We start from the raw sequence: 25,773 nt of genomic DNA on the forward strand, positions 1-25,773 counted from the left end.
AAATATGTTGAAAGGTGGGGGGCTGGATCAGCCCCTCCCCCTATCTTATTAGGGTTAAGGTCACAATCATAATACCTGTATGCACATGGTGTTTGCACATGGTTTTTAACATACAATCTCATTGATTAATACTCAGTAGCGCACATTCTCTGAGGATGATTTCACAAATACAGTGATGCATTTTATACAGCACTGCAACTATTCATTCTCATGCAACTTTTTTTTAAATCTTTGTGGAACCCCCACTCCTAGTTATCAGTAAATTGTTGCTATAGTTCACATGGACATGCTACAAAATGTCAAGTGTTGTACAGGAATTTTCATATGCAGATGATCCTTCCTATTTGAGATTAAATACACAAGCTTTGCATGATCAGGATCCCGTTTCATATGGTTACGTTGCGATTATTATGGAACTTGGGCGAGGTCCAGGGTCTGGAAAGTTGCATCGACCTTGACGATTATTCTATTCGGGGAGGAAGCTCTAATTTTGCATACATTACATTATTGGAATTAATAATTGATTTCTTTCAGAGGAGGATCCAGCAAAATTTGTAGAAGATTTATACGAGAAAAGGGATATCCAGGATAAGGGATATGGAGATAAGGCACCTTCTAGGGAATTTCAAGGACAACAAAGAGAAGAATACCCTGCACAAGATTATCAAGAAGAGGAATATTGGGAAGAAGAAGAAGAGATGACGTTGGAAGAGAGAATGAAACTATACTATTGTACAGTAAGTATGCATCTATACAGGACTTGATAGAACATAGAGCCTATCGTTTTGGTCATGATGGTGATTTCTGCATTTGATGGGATCGGTTATTGAGTATGATCAATCATAAAAATCAGTCCCATAGTTAGTCGCTAAGCTTAATGTTACAGGATGTAGAATAAGCGTGGAAAGTCACAGAATTTGATATATTTTTGGTTCTATAAGCAAAAGTTTGGGGAAGCTAATGCTTCCAAACAAATTCTTCAAGTGCTGCATATGGCGTATGTCTTTACCCAACACGATATTTGCTGTATTATTTAAGGGACCTCCATTTACTTATAGTTGTGCTGGAAAGTAAATTAGCTCCACCACAAAATGCATTCCTTCATGTTGAGTGTTGAATGTAGACAACAATTCTATGTTTGACAAGCTCAGAGAAACGGCTTAATTGAATGTAATATTTTATCACCTGATTTCACAATTAAATATCTAATACATGGCAGTGCTTCAGGGGTGTGAGAGTTCAGATTTTTATCTGATTTCAGATTTTTTTGTTTTGATTTTCAGCTTAATTTCAGCTTATTTTTGGCCTTCCTCTGTACAAAAAGTATGGGAGCTCTTTCTATTTCAGACTTTTTCAACACTCTTCAGCTTTTTTTCAGATCTTTTTATAAGTGACCACTCACACCCCTGCAGTGCTTGAACACTTTAAATATGTTCATTTTCTGGTGGGGTTCACTAACTTTTGAGCACCTCTGTATGGAATTAAACAATTTATGTTTGGTAAAAATAAGGTCAGTTTGCTCTCATGTGCTTGAAACCCAGATTTCTATGACCCAAGTCATGAAAATTAATGCTTTAATTGCCTTGAAAGTTAATGTGTAGAAAAAAATGCAATATTTGTCCGTGTTCAACTTCATGGACTCTGATTTTCCCTGTGATTCAGACACCAGGCTTTAGATTGAGATTAAATGGTTTCCTAGATAAGATGTTAATAACAAGATCACCTTTCCGGGTTTTCATTCATCAGTTCATAGTAGTGTACAAATTGAAATGTACACCTGTATTTAGCATAAAAGCCAGTTATAATCACAAAATGAGTTATAACAGAATCCAAGTAAATATCAATGCTATTATTTGTATGTTTAAAGGAGAATATGTGCTAACTGGTTCTGATAGAGAATGTGTTATTAGAAATGAACATGACATTCTTGCTGAGTAAAGAGTCTTTTTCCAAGCAATAATAATACAATCAACGGAGAGGAAAGGGGGGTGTGAAGGGTACTCTTTGTTTTGGACAGTGGGTATGTGCCTCGGAAGGGACCCCCATTTTTACAATCAATTTTCCTTTCCAGAGCATACCATCTTTCCATTGCCAGGACAGGTGCTAAATGAAACCTGTTATGAGGCATTGGAGTTGTTTTCCTTCCGCTCCAGAGAATACCAATTTTACCCTAGCAATACCCGTTCTTGGGTTCCACCCACGCTTATTCCGTCACACGATTCTGCTCTCGCTGCTATGATTCGTGTGTAAACTCTACTAAAAATCTAGCCCCATGGACCTATGACGTTTCATATCAGTTCCAGGGCATCATATTCACAAACAATATGTTCAAGGGAACCTCTTTGTGCAATATTTTAAGAAGTTCCAGGGACCCCCACTTGTAAGACGAGCCCTTCTGGGGCCCCCTAATTTTTACTTACCTGTGGCACCTTTTTTTTTTTATCTTTGCAGTTCTTATTCGTCACAAAAACAATCAAAGTATACAAAACATATGTTTGCACTTCAAACAGAACATTGATACAAACTGTGTATAAGTACATACAACATATCCTAAAAAATATTGTGAACTCAGAATAATTTACAAGTAACTTTTACCCTAGTCCTGCCGACAGGACGATCCATTAAAACTGAAAAAGAAAAAGGGGTACGGTAATACCCGTCGGTTAACTGTCGTCCTGGCGGCATCGCCGGGGTATAGCGCAACCCCCAAAAATATGACATTTTAATTTATTAACATGACCGAAAGTATGACATAAAAAACACCACTACAACATGAACATAAGATAAAACAAACTCACAAAGACGATTAACACAAAATACTCATCTACAGTGGTTACAATTTATGCAATGGAAAAAAAATTGTTTATGTTTTGCCATTTTACATTGTGTTTATTGAGTTTGTTTTTCTTTTTTGCAATAATTTCCTCAGTAACTTTATAAGATAAAAGATAATAATTAAATTGTTTCAAACTAGGGAGAGTCTCTTGGTATTTACCTGTGGCACCTACCTGCCTCATAATTGAGAAGTAATTTTGTGCTAAAATGAGAGAATATGACATGATGGCACAGTTAATTTCAATAGTTTTTTTTTATACACTTTTTGTCTGTCAGACTGTCATGAAGATTGAAGAAAGATGATTGCTAGCATTCCATAGAAATATGAACTGAAATTCTGGTTTTCATTGGGATTACCTGAAATGATGATTATCATTATTTTTCTTTAACAGCTTTGTGAAGTTCAAACAACAAGCCAGGAGAACTTTGATATGCATAATGATGGCATGAGACACAAGGCTGTGAGTAGTTCCCTATTTTTTATTTATTTTCTTTTTTGCTTGTCATAAATATTCATTGATATTTCATTTGTTCATTTATTTAATTAATTATCTTGTGCGTTTAATAATAAATGACAAAGCAATGTGATCTCCTCAAAGAAATAATTGACCAGTCCTCATATTTTTTTAGAAAGTCATTTCTCAAGGTTCCAGCATTTATTCTAAGGAACAAGACCACTCTCTACGAGTTTTTCCTTGCAGTACTTTGAAGTAAAAACCAACAAAGTACCAAGCACCAATATCAGTAAATAAACTTTCAAGTTGATAACCGAGGTTTGACAAGAATGATTTCTTTGCATTCCCTGGAGTGCAACATTTGGCGGTGTCACCGAAGATAAACGCAACTTAAATCAGTGTAGCAATGGACTGTCAGCCTTAGAAATAGAATACTGGTACAAAATAGAGCATAAATGTGAGAAAGGGTATGCTCATAATTTCAAAGCATCCCAAAGAATACATATATGTATAACCTTTAGCAGAAATGAATTTCATTTGACATTAGCTAGTGTAATCTCAGTTTTCATGGTGTCCTCGGCCACTGCAATGGAAATTACAATCTCATTTGTTTAATATGAATATTTTAAATACATGTTATTTAGTAGTTTTTCAACAGCTATCTGAAGAGTAGTTTATCTGGGGCCTACTGCTAACCTTAACAATTTACTTCTTGAGATCCTTTTAAAAAAAGATGAAAGATGGAATATGCAACTCACTTAGGACATACGACCTTGCAGTGATATTTTGGTTATCAGTAAACAGTGACACTGCCAATTATCGGTTTAGAAAACTATCTTTCATATCTGTCATGAAATGGAAGGTAGATTTTTAATTTGCCGGTAGAATTTGTTTTATCAGTTGTGAGTTCATCGGTTGTAAAGTCATGCTTAAGTGTCGACATGTACATTATATTGAAGACAGTAGTCTCATGAATTATTGTAATATTTCATCCCTGAATATAATTCTGGCCAGTAGGATGACAACGCCGCAATTGAGTGAACGGCGGCTGAGATCAGAAGTGGGGGGGCCATCATGCCCCCCCTTCTGATCGTGGCCGCTGTTCGCTCAGTTGCGTTGAAATTTGGCATCTCTATGTTGTGAAGAAGCACAAATTAAAATTTAGTTACAAGTGAAATTACTAAAAGGTTTTCCTTTTTAATATTTGTCTACCTTCAATATTGTTAGAGATATTGAAAGTAGGTTAGTTATATATGAATATTCTAACATTTGCAGAAAGAGAAAGAAGGAACATAATATGTTGACGAAAATGAGTGCAATCAGAAACCTGATATTTCTTGTCGATACAAAATCTCAGAACTCAGAAACCAAAAAACAGGAGTTGATATTTTTTGTTGATAAGAGATATCCAGAACTCATTTCAGTAACTTACTTGATTCGTTATCTTTGCTGATAATGTTAAATTTTGAGAAGTAATGGTAAGGGTTACAGGATAACTTCCGCGGAGGACAGCTTCCATTAATACAAAAGTATCTTCCCATGTTCTCCTTGAGGAAATCTCTCCTATAGCACATCTTTACTGGAGGATTATTGGTCACTAGAGAGGAAGTATCCAGAGAAAACTTGAATGAGCTCTTTTAGAGACAACTGCTCATCATCAGGGAGGTTGTCCTCAGGGGGAGTTGCCTTGGCACCAAGATAAAGATCTCGATTTGTAAACTTCAAAATAACCATTGTGGTTCACGAGATGAAAGAGTAGTTCTAGAATTTGATGACTCAAATGTAAGCCACAGCATTTCCCATCGAACACAGAAGTCTGAACAACTCTTGACAGTTTTAATGGCAATGGTGGTATTGCTATTATCATTGTTTTGAACAAAGTCTATCATCCGAGGTGTAATAATGTGGCATAAGCCAGTTTCAGTATGTCCTAGAGATCAATGTTAATTAGCCATGAAATCAGGAACTGGGGTCGTGGCAAGGATTTCTTGCTGCTGCTTCAGTTTTATGATCAGTGTGGACCTTGTTAAAAGGAGTTTCTTATTGTTCAATGTTTCTATATTCTCATTAACTTTCACCATTTCTTCTTCTCTGCAGAACGTAGAGCGTCAAAAGAGAGGTGGTAAGTAAGAAGGAGAGCAGTCGGAAATCCCCGGTGATCAAGATCACTTGACATGGGTCGATTTCTTGGATAAACTTTGCTCCATTTTCATTCTATTAACAGTAGCAATTCCTGTCAAGTCCTTTTCACACGTTGACAGTTTAGACGGCAGTATTGGAACCAGCTGACCAATTTGCTCTTCTGAGAAATGTTTTGAGGGATTATTAGATTCCTAGTCAAGCTCCTCCCTCTTATGGATGTTGTATGACTTCTCACCATATTGGTACTGGTTATTCCTGGATAGCATGTCATGAAATATGGAAGTTTGCGACTATCGTGATTGGCTGAGAACAAATTTGACTCTGAAAATCACTGACAAGCTGCTTCTCAAATTTCCTCGTTAGAGCAACTGTTATAAGCTATTAAAATGCTTGCATCTGATTGGCTTAAAACAAATGATTGAGTGAAATACCCCCCCCCCCCCTCTCTGTCACCATTGCCGTTGCACAGTTAACCTCTACTAAAGAACTGCCATAAACCGTCAGTGTGTGAAAGGGGTCATGATCAGGCAACAGACTGAAGTCAATGTAAAAGAATAGTTGTGTTTGGAGCCTACACTCATTGACTTTCATATGACTTTCACATGAATTGTCAGTGCATGAAAGATGCCAAGATCAATCAATGATATTGTGTTTCATACATTTTGAAGCAAATAAATTGATGTTTTTGTAGTGATATCAAACACGCAATGAATGACTTTATGCATTCACATATTTACAATGTACATGAACTGTGTGTTAAAAGGTTTACAGTCAGGTTGTGGAAGTTCGATCTATTTCTTAAAAAGATTTCAAACTTATTATAGTGCAGGTTCTAGGTTTCATCTACATTCAAATCCTTTGTTATATAATAATAATACTTTTCTTATATAGCGCATAATAAACTGTAAGTTTCTCTACGCGCTTTACAATAAAGGCAAAGTAAACATGCTACAAACAAAGAAAATAGACTTGTGAATTACAGAATTACTTAATATTTAAACTTACAATTATTACCTATAAAATAAATACCTATACTACACCTAGTTATGAGTTTCGGAAAAGAAGGGTTTTGAGTAAGGATTTGAAAGTTGAATAAGTGGATGCCTGTCTGATATGTAGGGGTAATTTGTTCCAAAGGGTTGGTCCAGCTACAGCAAATGATCTGCTACCATAAAAGCTTGTGTGGGTTTTGGGAATTTGAAGAAGTACTTGTTTGCTTTATCGAAGGTTATGGGGTGGGTTGTAATCATTTAGTAAATTGGACGAGTATGATGGAGATAAGCCATGCGAGCTTTAAATACTAAACAAAGATATAGATAATAAATTCATAATTGGGTGGATTCTGTTGTTAACATGGATAGGAAACATAATCCACTTGATTTGGATAAGATTAAAAGTGCACCTCAATGTTTGGCCTTATACCAGCTAGAGCATCTGACATGAAAGGCAATAGAATTTTAGCATTAAGAACGGCCTTCATTCTAAAGTTCTAATGTCTTTGCATTTGTCTTAGTATAATTATAGATACCTACTTCATGTGTAACTTCCGTGTGGATCATTGCACTACATGTGTATCAGAAACGGATATAAACCACTTTGAAACCTCTGCCTCGGTCATGTACAAAGTGTAAATGAGGTGTGAGGTTTTCAATCCAGTGAGTTTGGTGCGGGAATAGGCTAGCCGTGAATGCATCCCTGAAGTTATCAAAGAAGGAGATACCTAAACTTTCAATTGACTTGATAACTACCCAATCAAGCCTCTTGAAATTTGATATCTGGGTAATTTTACCCACATTTTGCGGGAGCTATTTATAGGATTTTCAAGAGTAGCAAAACAGACATGGAGCAATAGGATTGTAATATGAAGAATATGCTTCATGCTACAGTTTTAATGCTTTCCATAAAGGTTCATTTTAGAAAGCATACTTGACGGGAGTTGATTTCATGAAGGCTTGGATTGATAGACACTTCATGTTTGTTGGAAAATGGAGCTAATTGATAATAATGTATTGTATGTGCATGTGTTTGATTACACATTGACAAGTACGGAAATGTGCTATTTACAACTTTGTGTAAATACATACAAGTTGATGCTGCATTGCTCTGAGAGAGGATAATACATGCGTGTTGATTTGCAGTCAATTACGCCTTATTGATAGAATGGATCTCATCCTAGTTTGACTTCTTTGACAGAACAAATGTTATTTTACAAGATGTTGATGTGTATTTGGCCCTCTCTAGCCAGATGTAAATTGAAACAGTCATGAAGGAATTCCTTAAATGATGCAAAAATTGAAATTTCTAGTGAGATTTTTGATGCGCAGAATGCAATTTTTGATGTAGCTAAATTTATGGAGCAAGTAAGCAAGCAACCTACACATCATTTGCATGTTATACATGGAAATTTACATTTGTCTTAATAGCAAGCAAATGCTTACAGATATTTTGATCCATCTACTGCAGCCTTTTAAGTTGATCAAGAATTGGAAATTCAGTTATAGATACTAAGCTAACGGAATGTAATGAACAGAATACGATTCTGCGGACAAATTAGTTTGAGCTAAAATTCACAAAGATGATTTCAAACCATGGTTTCTAAACCACCTTTGTGAATTCAAGCCTATAAATGAATCGGAGTTATTGATATAATGACTTTTTATGCACTGCTGTTAATAGATTGCTCCATTTTTATATTTGAAATAATACATGTTGTATAGTCACTGTTTTTGTCTATTTTATGTATGTCTTTTCTATTTGTATGCTTGTATATTACATACCTCAGTCTGACGATTCACACTTTGGTATCTCTTCACAGAGGATGTTGTCAAAGGTTCTCGTAATAAAGGGAATCGAGGAAAGAAGAAAAAGATCACTGTTACGGGTGAGGAGATCGTCGAGATTCAACCGATCATTGACAAGTGTAAAGAACCATTGGTTGGTAAGTTTATCTCTATCTTATTGATGAAATAAAAAATATGTTATCCATTGTAACCCATCAAGTATTTGGTACATCAGCTTTTCTCAGCAGTTACAAAGCACCATCTGTTATAGCTTTACATCTCTCCTTGAAGCTATTAACACTGACAAGGGCCTTGTCAGTGTTAATCGTATTATGGTCGTCAAGATGGGCTTTATGCTTTATGTCTCATCAACCGAGTAAAAAGGCTTGTTTTGTGTGGAATATCTGACAGTTATTATCCATTGTTGGTGAACACAGGTCTGGAGATGATTATTGAATACCTGAGGCAAGAATGGCAGACTGAGACATATTTCTACTGTACGCTATGTGAGGCAAGGTTTCAACTAGTCAACTTCATAGCCCATGTCACTGGCTACCGTCATCGATACAGTTACATTGTAAGTTTGTTTATTTAGGGAATGCAGTAGTTCTTTATACTTTGTTCTCGTTCTGAGGATTAGGGAGTCAAGCTCTTGTGTCTTCAGACAAGACATCATTTCAAATATGCCGCTATCTACCTAGGGATGCAAGACTACATTATTAAATTTCTTCCTTCTACATAATGTATCCAAAAATGATCTGTGAAAAGTTCATAAAATTCTTACAATTAATTTGCTCAGAGCATATAAGTGAAAAATCACTGATAGCATGCTTCATAACACACTCTCTCAGGTTCTTAATGCAACATTTAATCATTCATTTAATATTTCATCTATGGGCTGATAATACTTTCTCAAATGTTCAAGAGAGCGATATCAACCAAAGTGCTATATCATTTGGGAATTTCCTTCCTATGACACACACTGGGGGTCTTGGGCTTTAATAGAGTGCTGGGATTAGTACAGGACATCACTTAACTTATTCCCTCAAAACATGAAATACCACAAAATTTGAGATACCAGGTTTATCAGCAAGTAACAATGTCTCGTTGAGGTAGTTAATTTTGTTCATGTTTTTTTCCATTTGGTCTATATTAGAAAATCAAACGGCCTGATGCAAAGGACATGTGTCGTGTAGAACCTAAAGAGAAAGAAGTCTTCAAGGAAGTTGATGGGAAGAAGGTAAAAGAGATAGTGCCCAAGCGTAACCGTACTGCCTCGCTAGCCAACTTGAAGATGGTCTGTCATGAAATATTAAAGGAACAAAATGGAACGCAGAAGATGCCTAAAGCACCAGACCCTGATCCACCTGACATGCCTCTAAACAGACTGAAGAAGACAATGAGAGCGGGTGAGTCATGTCTGGGCCCTGTCTTACAAAGAGTTGTGATTGATCCGATCAACCACAACTATGGAAAGCCAGCAACATCAACATCTATAAGTGCATGTGTGTAGAAAATGTTTTGCTTCATATGACGGGTATTCATACATGCATCATTGTCTTGACTATTCAATGTGCTCTTTTTGTTTTTGTTTACAAAGGGACATTGTGCAAATTTCCTGTATAAAAAGTTATGACATTGATGATTATAAGGTAATTGAGATTGATCACATCTTGGTTACATGTACCTAACAGTGTCTGTATGGTTATATCAACTTGGTATACAAGCAATAAGTCATCTCAGAATGTCTAAAGCCAGTTGGTCTAATTCTCACTTAATCTAATGTCCAGTTGGTCTAATTTCCACTTCATCAACTAATTACTGTTTGCTTTGTCAAATAAAAATTGGTTCATAAACAAAATACATCTAAAAAAATATACTAATTGGTGTTTAGACCAATTGGATATTAGACCATTTGGGAGTAGCCTTTCAGGAAATTAGACATGGTACATGGTTCTATGGCAGTTAGACCAAATGGTTCTTAGACAAAATTGAATATGTAAGAAGTAGGTTTAGACCTTGTGGGATTAGACCATAGAGAAAGAAGATGAGACAGTTGTTGACTAATCATGCCATCGGGATAAGTCCCCATTAGGGGCAGTCCAAGAGGAAATACTATAATTAAGCCCTGTACATGCACTTAGTATGTCCATCGACGTAACCGATCAATGATAGTACTGCCCTACATTGACCTTACTGTAGCATCTATATTATGTTCGAGTACCTTGTAGATTTGCTCCCATTATTGCGAGATCATAAGATTGAAAGCATCAGGTACTAATCTAACTTTCCTTCTGTTTTGAATTCTGTCAGATTCACAAGTCGAACTGAAATCCTTAGACCCTCAAGAATTCAGCCAGCCGGTGTCCTTCCCCCCTCCCATCCCGATCGGTGGAGTGAAGCGCCCCGCCCCCAAGAACCAACCCAAAGATAAATCCAAGGAGCGTATTGAAGACAGGCCTACGATCCTGGGTTACAAACCTCCTGATGTACCACCCCCTGGTATGCATGAAGTACCTAGTGACATACCCCCTGGTGCCCCACCTCCTACTGCTATGATGATGAGACCTGGAGCAATGCCTGGTATTCCACCAATGAGAGCTAGACCACTCCCTCCACCACCCAGACCTCCATCAAGACGACCGGACCGGCCACCTCAGATTGGTGAGTTAACAACTTCTTCTGTTTTTTTGTCAAAACCAAAGTCCTTTTCAATCATGAAGAATGAATTCAGATTTAGAATAAGATATTGTTGACATTGTAAGGTATCCGTTGCATTCACAAACAAAAATCTACATGCAGCAAAAATATCAAGAACAAGATTATTTCTAAAAGAATCACTATTATAAAAAAAAGTATTAACATTAGAAGGACTGGGCTATTTGAGATGTACATAGCCACCCTCCCCTTCTGATCTCTGCCGCCGTTCTCACGATCGCGCCAAAATTTGGCACACACATTCTTTACCACATAAACTATAAGCTAGTATTTTAAAAGAAAATTCTGAAAAATATTTTTTTTTTATTTATTATGAATAAAATATGCAGATGTATTCATGAAAAAAATTATTTGCATATTAAATACTCAATTTCACTTCAAATTTGTTTCTTTTTTTTGCAGATGTCATCTTTGTAATCTAATTTAAAGGTTTCCACAAAGGAAAATAGCAAAGCCAATTTGAAGTGAAATTGGATGTTAGATGTGCAAATAATGTTTTTCATGAATAAATTTGCATATTTTATTCATAATATATAAAATGTAATTATTTTCAGAATTATGTTTTATTTCCTAATTTGTAGTTTTATGTGGTGAAGAATGTGCGCGCCAAATTTTGGCGCGATCGGGCGAACGGCGACCGAGATCAGAAGGGGGGCATCATGCCCCAAGTCCTCAATACATCTATAATAGCCCAGTCCTTTTAGGGTTAAATGTGGGCAGATATGGTTAAACAGCAAGGGAAAAAAAATAATTAAATCCCCAAAAGTTGCTGAAATGTCACATTTCACATCTTTACATCCATGAAATGGCTGTCTATTTTACCACATTTTCCTGAAATTGTTTAGTTGGAAACTATTATTGGAAATGAAGAGCAGTCCCTTTTTTCTTGAATTGAAAGATCATTTTCAGTCAATATCATGCTAGATGTACGAACATAAATGTCTTTGTGTGGGACTACACATTGTCCAACATGCAGACATGTTCAGTGAAACTTTTAGTGTGAGGCTATCAAATAAAACATAATTGAATTGTCTGAATATAGTTTGGTGGTTATTCATTGCATAGTCCCTTGCTGCTAGGTATGGTTTTGATTTAAGAATCCTGTTTTGTCTCCAGGTCTCCCTCCAAAGTCACTGAAGATGAGAGAACTTGAGGAAGAGATCGAGAAAGAGCTGGGTACAGAACGGAATCTCAGAGAAAAAAGAGAGAGGGAGAAGCGTGAACGTAGCTCCTTCATGATGGAGGCTCTTGAACGGGAGAAAGAAAAGAAATTACTTGATGCTCGGAAGATGGATATTGAGAAGCTAAGGAAGAGAGATCGCTCGAAGCTTAGAGATTCAGACCCCTTCTTGGCATCATACATAGGGAAAGGACGCGCTCCGAATGCAGAGAAGAGCAAGGAGAGAGGCGGTTTGTACGACCGTCCAAGGGTCTCTCAAGATCTCCGGGATCTTTATGAGAAGCCATCATCCTCGAAGTAAGTACAACACAGTGAATTGTTATTTGGTCCTAATCGAATGATTGGACCAATCATTTACTTTTATAACAAACAGGAAAATTTGCTAATGTGTGTTATTATTGACTAGTTCTATTGAGCAATCATGGTTTTGAGATGAGAATAGTTTATCTTATAACAAGGATCTACATCACTATCTTATAAAACATAACCCTTAGCTTTGGAATTATAATAATTGTACTCATTTGAAAAATTCCAAACTCCCTGTCAGAGCTGCGCCATATGTACCTTTTGTGTGTAAGTCATACTAATGGTCTCAATGAGGTGTATTATCATCCTACTTTGTCTTTATTTATCTATCTTTCATCCAAAATGCAAGCTGTTTCATAAAGTTGTTCTTAAAGGACACATGGTTTCCACATGTATTTTCTAAAACTGACTAACTGGGGACTTTATTGATATATGTTATGGTGATTTATAAACTGGTATCTTTCTAATGGTATGATATTCAGACATACTTTCATTGACTGTCTTGTATTTTCTTATTTTGAATATCAGGACCAAGTCTGATGAAGAGCTCAAGAGAGAGTATGAAGAAAGATTTGGGATAAAGGTTTGTAAACCCAGTGCCCCCATTTGTTTTACTTGATATTAATGACAGTAACAAAATTATGAAGACATCCATTCCAAAAAAGCTACATCCAAATTTTACCATTTAAAAAACATTATGGATTAATTGATATCAAAATGCTAGAATGTTTGAAGGTGCACCTGTCTTTAATAAGAAAATGAATTATATGGAAATGAATGAATGAATAAACTACAATTCTAGAATCAATCTTTCCAAAAGATGCAGTTTGTTGTTTTACTTGTCCATAGTAGTTTGTATAAAATGTGATAATTTCACATGACTTTAAATATACATTTTATTTACTTAATACATGTATACTCCTGTGTGAAGTGTCAGTTTTCATGTAGCTTGTGTTTTTTAACTCATTTTTGTCCAAAGAATCTTGTTCATATGGTGGCATTCTAATTAATATTTAACATTGCAATTCTGAAGTATACTAAAAATCATGTACGTCTATCATATGGAGCCAAGTTGTTCATTAGTGGTTCATTTGTTTTCACTTTATAGGAATCATCATCATCAGCCAGAGTTCTACAAGAAGTGGTTGGAGCTCTTGTAAGTATATCATTAAAGGGAAGAGTCAAGTTATGGAAAGTTTTAAACAATCTTATTTGTTCGATACCTTGCCTGCATATCAGAAGCGAGACTTGAACGTTTCCTTCCTGATGGCAGCAGACATATCAATGTAAATCTTTAACTCATTGAGTGCTTCGTGCACGCTACGTATCCTACTATAACATGCCACACTCGTGCTCGCACGCCTACTATTGATTGCTTTGTGCTTGCATTGTTTCCTATCCTCGCCTGCTTCGTGCATGACTGCGCACATTCAGAATTACAATCATTGTTACGCCGTTTTGCATTGTATTGCGCATCGCATGCACGTCGTAATTAGCACTATTGTGTGCAGTGCGAACTCTGTTTTCTGACAGATCAACTTACTCACGCGGTTTACATTCGACTTTTTCGAGTATTTCTACATTTTTTACAAGATATGGCTCCACCTCCGAGAGGGAAGAGACCTAGGTTTTTTGATCCATACAAAACACTCCACAAAATGGAACTACTTGATACAACTCATATTTTAGCGGTAAAGATAATAAGCAATCCATATAATGAGGATACCATTATAAGGGGTATGACATTTCCTACAACTTTACTACGCAATATTTTGTGGATAAACTAATCGTTAGAGAGTTACAAGCAATTGTAATCATGACTATTGAAAGGAGTGAATACGACTCGCGATCCCAAAATCAATGTGGCACAGGGGGGTTTTGTGGCTGGCACAGGGGATTAGCATCGGATTAGCACTGTGGCGTTGGGTTAGTAGTGTGTATGGCATGTTAAGAGTTTATCAAAAGTAATGTTTTTTTATGACATGAGTTAGAAAGTGAAAAATCCTATAGCACGAGGCTTAGATGTAAAGATAGTTAAGTGTTACTGAACTCGGGCTAGCTAGTTTGGGTTATCAATTTTTTTTTTGGAATAACATCAGAATTCAGAAAGCAAAAAGCAAAGTCTCAAGTGTTACTGAACTTGGACTGTATTGTGGCATCATAAATGACATCAGAATTTGGATAGCAAAAAGTCCTATTTTATGAACCTGGGATGTAAAGGTTATCAAGTGAATTTGGCTATGTTATGGTATCATCATTAACAAACTCTACAAAAGATTATTACTATTTCAAGATGAAAGCAAAATGCAGACATGCCAACTGTTCCCTTTTTAGCTCATCCAGCCCGAAGGGCCAGATGAGCTTATGCCGTGGCGTCCGTCGTCTGTCCACAATTTCAAAATACTTCTTCTTCGCCATTTCAAATCAATTCTGTTTGCTTTATATGATAGCACTAGGTAGGGGATTCAAAACTTCTACACAGAATTTTGAAATTCATTAAATATACTAATTTATACGCATTTTTCAAAATTCACAAAAAATGCTTCTTTATTTGTTGACCAATTTTTAATTTTTTGCTTCCATCTGGTAGAGCTTCATGAGGTTCACCAAAAATCTACACAGAATTTTGAAATTTTGACTAGAACAATTTTTATGCTAATTTATGCAAAACTAATTTATGCATATTTTAAAAAATTCACATAAAATACTTCTTCTTCTTTATTTGTTGACCGATTTTGATTTTTTTTTCTTCCATCTGGTAGAGCTTCATGAGGTTCACCAAACTTCTACACAGAATTTTTAAATTTGGAGTAGAAAATTATTAATGCTAATTTATGCAAAATTCATGAATCACAGAAAATGCCTCTTTATATGTTGACTGAATTTCAAAATGCTTCTTCTGCGTCATTTCAAGTCCGATTTCAATTCTGTTTGCTTTATATGATAGCATTAGGTGGGGGATTCGAAACTTCTACACAGAATTTTGAAATTCATTAAATATGCTAATTTATGCGTATTTTAAAAAATTCACATGAAATGCTTCTTTAATTGTTGACTGATTTTGATTTTTTTTCTTCCATCTGGTAGAACTTAATGAGGTTCACCAAACTTGTACACAGAATTTTGAAATTTTCAGTAGAAAATTATGCTATTTTATGCAAAATTTATTCATAAATCACAGAAAATGCCTCTTCTTTATTTGTTGACCGATTTTGATTTTCTCTCTTCCATCTGGTAGAGCTGCATGAGGTTCACCAAACTTGTACACAAAATTTTGAAATTTTGTCTAGAAAATTATTCATGCTAATTTATGCAAAATTTATTCATAAATCACAAAAAATGTTTTTTCTTCTGCATTTGTTGATCAATTTCAATTTTGATTGCTTTATATGATAGCTCGAGGTGGTGATACCAAATTTGAACACAGAATTTTGAAACTCATTAAATATGCTAATTTATTCATATATTTTCTAAACTCAGAAAAAATATTTATTTGTTGATTGATTTTGATTATTTTTTTGTTCCATCTGAGAGCTACATGAGGTTCACCAAGGTTCTACACAGAGTTGAGAAATTTTTACTAGAAATGTATTTATGCCTAATTTATATGAAATTTATTCATAGATCACAAAAAATGTTTCTATGTCATTTCTTCATCAATTTCAATTCTATATCCTCAATTTATTTCACCAATATAATTCACTACAGTGTCAACTGGGCTGAAATTAAAATTGTGTTAAATTTTGTTGCGAGATGCCGGATGAGCTCCACATCATTGATGTGCTAGTTAGAGTATTTGTTCCTCTTTTTTTGCTATGAATAGGCCAATACTATTTTTGTATGATTTGTTACTTAAAAAAAAAAGTTTCCGATCATGGAGTTTTTATTATACACAGCGCGCAACACTAATGCCGGTCTGACGGTCTCAGACCAGTAAAAATCACTGTAACTTGTTGCATGAAAAGAACATGCAAGTTCTTGCCTATGAGCACATGTTTAAAAGGGTGAATTATCAAGTTTTCAAGTAGAGTCATTTCACATGGTTTTTTTTTCACTGATCTCGCTACAACAGGCTGGTGATTGTAACGTTGAGACAAATTTTAAAAAATACTCTTTTTTTTCAATAAGTACTTTTTTTCTTTTAAGAATACTTTTTTTGTTGTTGAAGGTTGGCAGGTCTGAAAATGGGGATAGAGGAAAAGTCCTTAATCCTGCTTTGAAAGTCGACCAAGCGGGAGAGACATCCAAATTCTCACAAATGACTATCTTTTTCCTTTGTTTAGACCAAGTCTTTATCCCAGTCTGATGAGGATGCATCTATGGCTCTAAAGGTCTCTAGCGCTCTTACCGAGGCTCTACTCACCATGAAAAAGAAAGAGAAAGAGGTAACGTATAACATCAGTTTCACTTATAATTTCTCTCTAAACGGACATAGGCTTGATAAGGTGTAAATTATCAATTGTTTTGATTAGATTAAAATACTGCTTATTTGACTTTGAATTTGCCTCTCCCAGTTGTATTGAGGTCAATGTGTAGTCATTTCTATTTGACATTCGATGCTTAACCACCTTTAATATTGGCAGCAATGCTAAAACTGGTGTGAAAATTGAGCGCCAGGAGTGTTATATTTGACAGACACGAATGAAAAATAATTATCCTCTTTTATAATTGTTATTTTTAAATGATGCTCAGGCGATATACTGTGACATTTACAACCACCCTTTGTCTCATGTTAAAAATTGAATTTAGATACCAATCATTGTCATTTAATGTTGAGTCTGTTAAAGGTCAAGTCCACACCAGAAAAATGTTGACTTGAATCAATACAGAAAAATCAAACGAGCATAACTGATAATTTTCACCAAAATCGGATGTAAAAAATAGAAAGTTATGATATTTTAACCCTCAAGCTCCCGGGGTATTTTGATTCTTGTCATTCCCGGGGGGGGGCCATTATGGCCCCCCCTTAAGATCTCGGCCGCCGATCGCGCGAGCGACGCAAAAATTTGCACGCTGGTAGTGTGTGATGTAATCTACAAGGCTGTATGGTAAAATTTTCCAAAATATTGAGATTTTATTTTATATGAATTAATTATGCTAATTTATGCATAAATCATACTTTTTGCTCTAATTCACTAAATAAAGCTCCTAGAATGCTAATTTTTGGTAAAAATATTCTTTGTAGAATTCTTAACAATCGCAATTAAAAAAAACTTCGGTTTGGAAATCAATTTCTTATGTATTTTATTGTTTTATGAATTTCTTATGTATTTCTTTGTTTTTTTACTTTTGGTTTTTTATTGTTTTTTCAATGGAAATCGTTCCAGACTTAATTCTGATCATAAACAAGGCAAAATTAATTAAGTTTAATCAGTAAAAGTAGAAATAATGTTACATTTATGAATTTTGGCTAAATACACTATTTGCATTGGATTTGTACATGAAATCACGTTTATGAGCAATTTTGGGTCTGACATGCACTTATATAATGTTGCGTAATGTCGTAACCGCGTACCCGGGCGTCACAAATTTGGTCTCAAAATTTGCGCGAGACTTGAAAGTAAAAAGTCAGTGAGCGGCGAGGTAAAAAAAATTTGCGAAGCAGATATATCGCGAAAATTGTCGAGGGGGGGGCCATTATGGCCCCCCCCCGGGAGAATTAGGGTTAAAGAAGTTTCGCCTATTTTTGACAACATCTATTTGCACAACTCTGTGATATGCATATGAGAGAGAAGATGATGTCCCTCACTATTTCTTTTGTTTTTTATTTTTTGAATATTTCAATTTTCACAGATTTGACAATAAGGACCAACTTGACTGAACTATAAATTGTTATAAAGCAATAACAATTCCACATGTTCAGGGAGGAATAAAACTTTGTTTTGCATGACAATGAGGAGAAAATGAGATTATCTCATTTTTTTACATAATAAAATACGAAAGAAATGAGTGGATGATGTCATCAGTCCCCTCATTTGCATACCAACCAAGATATGCATTTAACTGTTTTGTGAAATTAAGCGAAAATGTAAAATGCAATAACTTCCTTATTCTTCATCAGATTTTGATGAAATTTTCAGTGTTATGCTTGTTTGATTTTTCTCTTTTTATTCAAATCAAGTTATAGGTGGGGTGGATTTGTCCTTTAATAGTCTCGCAGCATTTTCTCTCCAACTGTTCTAGACAATTTTATTATTAAATTCATAGAGTATGTAACTGTATGTGTCTAATAAAATTGGTGAGAATTGTTTGTACTGTGTAATGCTTGGGAACTGTCTGAATGGTATGTCCCATGCCAATTGTCTAATATTCAATGCAGGTTAGAGTAAAGCACCCTATTTTTTCATTCATTTTTTGTTTCAGTCTCGTACAGCGTTAGACGATCCTAACATTGAGAGTGATGGACCGCCTCCTCCCCCACCTGGTGATGTTGAGATGACACCTCTTCCTCCTAGTAGTCCTCTTTCATCTTCTCCTTCAGATAGATACATTACACCACCATTAGGAAGCATTCAGTCACAGCAGACACCAATGCAGGTAGGTTATTGACACCTCCAGTTTAAGATAATTCATTTCTTATCTCCATGAAAATATGTTACTGCATCACTTTATTGAACAAATAGCAAGAAAGGAAGTGTACAACACTAGATAAATGCATTTTATACATAAGGTACACCCCGCCTCCCCCAATAGAGACCAGGGGCCCAACTTTCAAATCAAATTTAAAGACAAAACATGCGTCTAAATAAAGTCATCAAAACGGCAGTTTGGGTTTGTTTGATACACCTATACTAAACACTGAAATTCAACCATTCTGGCAGAACAACTTAAAATCTACTCCCACTGAAAATTGCATGTTGCAAATTTTTGTAGGTTTTGCCATGCCCTGTCACAAATGATCTAATTTGGCTATTTACAGAAACGGGTGATTTACGGTTGGTTTGGGGGTGGCAGGTCACACTTTTAGGCATGGTTATTGGGGAGTCTTCGACCTTATTTGTAAAGTCAAGAGACTATCCATGGTAATCGAAGTTGAGACAACTTTCATTATTGGAAATATGTCACAAGTATGTATATTTTGCTGTGTGCAAAGTCAGATATAAATATTATTCACTGTTTTCTTTAACGAAAGTTGTGTTTTGCATGAAATGTTTAGTATCAAGGGAATGTTTATGTCCCCTCTTGTTTTCATGATATCATCTAGGTAAGCCCTCAATCAGCTCCTCGGCCTCAACCCGGCCCTTTGGGTGCATGGCAACCTGTCAATCCAGCTCGATCCATTCCATCAGGTTACAATCAACCTCAATACCAACCTGGCTACACCTATCCACTAGGCCAACCAGGATGGGCCACAGGACCTGTACTCGCCCCTGCCGTACCGGTTCAGAATGTAGCGGCGCCTCCCAGTTACATGCCTGGCATGGCAATGGCGACTCAACCACACCAGTATATGCCTCCTTACATGACACCAGTAGCGAGCACCCCACATCCCCCTGCACAGCCTCCCCCTCAGCCCCCTGCAGAGAAACCTATTGGACCACCTGGAGAAAGCAACGCACAAAGCAATGCAGATATGTTCTCTTTCTAATGTCCATGCTGTATTCAGGTGTTACAATGGAACTTTTATGTCTCTGTATAATGATACTTGATTCTTTTCACATGGACAGATATATGTTGTAGTTATATTTGAATTCAAAGCTCCCCAAATTGGCAGATGTAGTATACATGTACAGGCTTATGTTGAGAAAAGGTAGAATTTCTGCTCATTGCAATCATGTCTGTTACCCATTAATGTTTTTCATACAAAGGATTTTTATATGAAAAATCCATTGTCAATTTCTTATATTTACCTCCACATAATATAATATCAGCTTTGTGTGAGTACCTATGGGGTGTGTTCAGGTGATCTTGACTGAAGGATTATTCCAGTCATGATGGAAATTAGCCCCTGCCCATAACCCAATGTGTGCGCGATTCCACTCCCCGTTGAGTGAACATTATTTATTTTCTTCAAAAACAATGATTGTAACAAGAAAAGTTCATTATAGTTTTTACTGATTTTTAAGGGAAAATGTTTTATTCTTAAAATCAATACCCTGATATTCATAACCTAAAGTTTGAAACAAAATGTATCTAAACATTCCCTGTCTTTGCCATTCGATCTAGTTTGAGCTTTCTGGAACATTTACTTTGATTCATTTTACTTCATTTCAATTTTAAGGTTCAAGTTGTGTTTTATCACTGTTACAGGTGCGGTTTTGAAAATAACAGTGTCGTAGCATTATTTTTCTTCTTCATTTTTATGTATATGGACAAGTTTTGTAAGTGTTTTTGAACTCGTGTGAAAACTGCAGTTGTAAAAAATACTGTCTTTTTTCATGTTCTGGTTAATCAAAATCAAAATGAATAGAAAATCACATTTTACCCATCCATGTTTTATGTGTTCCATTAGAAGAATTGTTTTCCATTTTTTGCGTCTGTGTTACTTTTACATGCATTGGCCATTGATCGTGTGTTCATTGGTATTTTTACATGTTATTCATGTGCCCATAGTCTTCATTTCTGACTCTGTTGCTGAATTTTGATTTATCTGCCGAAATGCTGGAAAGAGCAGCAGCGTAACAGGGGTCGGTGGCCAGGGGGGGCAAGAGCCAAAAATTTCCGGGTCATATCATGGAACAGGCAATGGCGTCATAAGGCAACAATTTTGAGGGGGTGATATGGCGTATCATGCAAATATAATATATATATATAAGCGAGCAAAGCGAGCGAGCAAAAATCTTGGACATTTTTATTGCAAAAATCCAATTTTGTGATAGATTTTGACATGTTAAAAAGATTATATCATATTCACCCTCCTCTCTTTCCTTTTTTCTCTCTTTTTTTGTACGCCACGGTGAACAGGACTTTTGTTATGATTGTGAGCATCAGGGCGAAGCTCTATATGCTCGAGCGGGCCGAGTATGGCGCTTCTGGCAAGAAGTAGCTTAATATAGGTCCCGAGCTGGAAAGAGCACTGGAAGTTAAAAAAGGAGCCCTGGAAAATTGCCATTTATTGTAATGTTAAATCTTATCCAATGTAGCAGATTTAAGTGGTGTAAATTGTGACAAGTATTGTGAAAAGTAGCCCCAAGACAATAATTCTCACTTCTAAATGATTCTTAAGTAATTTTCTCTGCATGAGGAAAGTTATTCTCCCCAAAATTTGAGAAAAGGGGTCTTTTGCCATAACAGTCAAGAGTTAATTGACTTTAATACCACTAGTTGATTGTTTCCATAAAGTACATTATGAAACGTCACAAGATAAGTGACGTAATTTTAATCAGGTTGTGTTTAATCATGATTCCAAATCAGTTTTATAGTCCACTACTTTAGTGTTCATAACAATTTATGTAAGAAATGTTCAAATAAAAAAAAATTAATGATTATTTGAGATTGTTTTCCTCCTTGGAGCCACAAAGCTGTTTGATGATAGGTGAAATGTAACGAAGTCATGTTATTTTGTTATGATGACGTTCATGTACGTGTACCTGATACCACACATCTTAAGTGTCTATTAAGTTGAATTCATGTCCAATTTAAACCATTAAGAAAATATAAGCCTTACCCCATTGTTTTTGGACAAGGTCTCTGGAATAGAGTAATAAAAGAAATACCTGCTGGTTTTTGTCACATACTCAATGAAATTGTTTTGATGTGATAATTGTGTTGTTAATTTGTATTTCTTTGTACATGCTTACTGGAATGCATTTATGTCCTTTTTATGGGGGGGGGGGGGGTCAGTAATATAAAACTACTCTTAGTTAGGTACAGTAGGTTAATTTGAATTCAAGTTGTTTTCTATGACATCAGTATTCATGCAGTGTAGTAATAAACTGGAATAATGACCTACACATAGAGGATTTTACCTTAACAGTTTTTTGTCTTGCCTGCATAGCAGAACGAGACGATAGGCCCCGCTTTTCTGAGTTAACCAATGTTACATTTTTTGAAATGTCATCATACCCAAGGCCCTGTGAACAATTTTATACAGGAGGTGCTGAAGTGAATTTGACAAGCCCCCCCCCAAAAAAAAAATAATAATAATGAGGGGGGGTTCACACTACTAAATGAAGGTCGTTTTGGTCATGAAAAGAAAATTGACAAGAAAATTTTTCACTACAAAATGAAGGTCATTTTGTTCCCCAAAATTTTTGTCAAACAACAAAAAAGGAAATGCCTTTTAGATACATTTTGTCACACCTACCAGAATTCTAGGGGGTGCTGCCTATGGAGAATAATAACACATGGTACCCCCTTGAAAAATCTTGGGAGTTGCTTCAGCACCCCCACTTCCCAGGACCATGAACATAAAACTTAGGAAGATGTGTATGGACCTAGTTCCTGAAACTTGGACGCAAGGGTAATCAGGTATTACTGAACATCCCTTAGAGTTTCAGGTCACATGACCCAGAAGGTCATAGGTCAATTAGGGTCAATGAACATCGTTTTATCATATTGTCACATGGTACGCATAATACAGAGTAAGGATAACAAACACATGCCATTTACGATCTCCACAAATCAATCATTTAATCATAAGTAAATTCCAAGTATCCAAATTCACCACTTACACATCGGTGATACGGTCCTTTCGTATACATAACTACTTGTCAGATATTATGTGCGCACATTTACAAAATTCTCATAAATCAACGATACCAGTATCAGTATGGAATTCAGGGTTTAACAAGCCCCTCAGATTAAGTTGAACACATGAGGAGTTACTACTTGTAATTCCTCACTACCATGACTACACTCCAATTTATAAGTAATAATTCTCTTCCGAATACAATGATCTGTCATAAAATATGAGTATAGTGGACCTGTATTGTCCACATATCTCACTTCCAATGACCATTCTCTCCCAACTCTCAATCCTCTTAATACAACTATGGATGTGGATCAGAAATACCCACAGGTTCCATGCGGAGAGTCAATAAACTCTCAAACTATTCTGTACAATCAGACTAAACTCAAGCTGTAACGCTTTCACCCCGGGGCTTTCGCTGGCTCTGTAATACATCTTGGCCAATACAATAACGTTTGGGCAATTCACTTGTTGACAGAATTTATCAATGGTTTCGTGATCACTCTCAAAAGTGTGAAGTAGTTCACTTCTCATTAGAGTCATTGTTCATCAGTTTAATTTGAATTGATACAGCTCACCATGATGTGATTAATGTTCACTTAGTATCCACTCTACGACGCCATGCACGTTGGTTCGAATGCCCAGTTGCTTGACCAATCTTCATTGACACTTGGAAGGAGGATACAACGATGTTTTCAAAATCCCAAGCTCTGGGTAATGTGCCATCGATGGAAGTGTACGGGACAAACTTGGAAATTATAAGTGTAAAGAAGACCTTTCAACGAAAAGTGCCATCTTCTGGCTTTCAAATAAATATCACCAGAAAATAATCCAGCTATCTCTTGGCTAGAACTGGTAATGCGCACCTCTGCACACCAAGACAGATTCATAGGGTGTGTCTTCTCACCACTTTCCTAATACAGCAGCAACAGCTATCTATCTACACACATAGGCTAATACAAAAGAGTCATGCAAAACATGTTTAAGGTTCATTAACAATGGTTAATGCCATACAACTTTCCTTTTCATTGCTAGGCAAGAAGCATTACACACAATACAACTAGCACTCTATTGAACACCAGGCATCTAGATTGATCACTCAACCATCAATGGCACATTCTCCCCTCCTCTCTTTCTCTCTATCATTCTTTCTATCTCTATTTATTTCTCTCTGTCATAAACTTTTATGCTTCAAACTGCACACCTGATTTTAGGGTGTTTTATACGGATATATACAAAAAATTAAATTAATAATGACGAATTACTTTTCTTGCATTTTCCAAACGTGACACATATGAATGGTGTCTTTTGACTAATTATTCAGTAATTATTTTCAAAATGAGCACTGCTGCTATATTGAATCATGTAATGCAATGAAGACTGCCAGAAGTGTTTCACTCAATTGTTTTTTTAAACTATACCAAGCAATTGAAGCCTATTTTCTCTTGTTTTTTTCTTTAACTATACCAGAGGTGTGAGAGTAAGACTTTAAGGAATCTGATATAAAAAATCTCAAGGACATAAAATGAAAAAAAAAAAAAATTGGAATTCCGTGAAAAATGAGAGATTGACACCCCTGCTATACCAAGCAAATGAAGCAAAACTATTTTCATTGAAATTAGATGGAAAAGATTAAAAAAACCTAAAGAATTTAAATAGTTATTATATATTCAATGAAAAAAGGAACCCATTTAAACTGGATAAGCACTGAAATCTGTTTAACCTTAATACTCCCGGGGTATTTCAAAGCTCGTTATTCCCAGGGAGAGGGCCATTATGCCCCCCCCCCCCAGAAATCTCGGCTTTGGGCCACCTGATTGCCTCAAAATTGTGCACATGGGTCAAGAATCTACAAAGATGTATAGTTTCAAAATTTATTGATAAAAATCCACACATTGGATCATTTTCAATTTTACAAAACAAACACTAATGTGTTCAATTTACAGGCGTTAGGAAGTACCAACAAATATTCGACGGAGTATTGGGGTTAATATCACCAGGAAACTATTCAAACATAGTGGTAGACGTGATGATGATGATGAGGTTGATGATGATGATGATGAGGGTGATGATGATATGGTGATGAGGGTGATGATGGTGATGATGATGATGAGGGTGATGATGATGGCAATGGTAATGATGATGGTTTAGACTTCAGAGCTTGCAATTTGCAAAAGACAAACATTTCCAACAGAAAGAGATTGGGTGAGAAATGAAAGTCATTTGGTTCAGCATTTTTCATTATATGTTTATTACTACACAAAACATGACATATTACAAGTTTATTCATTAATATATATTGTTATGTTTACAGGTTAATTGAAATAGATTAAACCTATGATACATTTATACACAATGTACTGTACATGTATTTACATTTCATGATAGAGTGCGGAAGTGATGATGTCACAATGTTTTTGAAAGCGGAATTTCTGGGCATGATGAAAAAAAAAAAACAAAATTTGGGGGTAATCGGTCCATGGTGCCCACAGATATGACCTCATGAATACATTGATTTCGATGGGGCTAATTATGTATTCATGAGGTCATATCTTGGGGGCCCCATGGACTGATTCCCACCAAATTAGGGTTGTGGGGGTTTTCATCATGTTCAACTGAAATTTGTTATCACAACGGTAAAATGCAAAAAAGAAAATTGATGACGTCACAATTCGGTACTCTATTACACATTAATAATAATAATAATGGATTTATAAAGCGCTTTTT

General features: G+C 35.8%; 1 protein-coding gene across 2 annotated transcripts in view; it reads left to right on the top strand.

The window, feature by feature from the left end:
• Positions 1-22,102, top strand: part of LOC129274783 (uncharacterized) — a 39,421-nt gene extending 17,319 nt beyond the window's left edge. For both annotated transcript variants that reach the window (XM_064108793.1, XM_064108794.1), the window contains 13 exons: positions 535-737; positions 3,228-3,296; positions 5,388-5,412; positions 8,248-8,370; positions 8,650-8,789; positions 9,369-9,621; positions 10,526-10,876; positions 12,047-12,407; positions 12,945-12,999; positions 13,525-13,572; positions 16,700-16,801; positions 18,780-18,953; positions 19,621-22,102. In XM_064108793.1, coding sequence (XP_063964863.1) covers positions 535-737; positions 3,228-3,296; positions 5,388-5,412; positions 8,248-8,370; positions 8,650-8,789; positions 9,369-9,621; positions 10,526-10,876; positions 12,047-12,407; positions 12,945-12,999; positions 13,525-13,572; positions 16,700-16,801; positions 18,780-18,953; positions 19,621-20,004 — 2,288 coding nt within the window. In that variant the 3' untranslated portion in view covers positions 20,005-22,102. The remainder of the gene's footprint in view (positions 1-534; positions 738-3,227; positions 3,297-5,387; positions 5,413-8,247; positions 8,371-8,649; positions 8,790-9,368; positions 9,622-10,525; positions 10,877-12,046; positions 12,408-12,944; positions 13,000-13,524; positions 13,573-16,699; positions 16,802-18,779; positions 18,954-19,620) is intronic.
• The last annotated feature ends 3,671 nt before the right edge of the window (positions 22,103-25,773 follow it).

The sequence above is a fragment of the Lytechinus pictus genome, chromosome 13, assembly GCF_037042905.1.
Source record: "Lytechinus pictus isolate F3 Inbred chromosome 13, Lp3.0, whole genome shotgun sequence".
NCBI classification, from domain to species: Eukaryota; Metazoa; Echinodermata; class Echinoidea; order Temnopleuroida; family Toxopneustidae; genus Lytechinus; species Lytechinus pictus.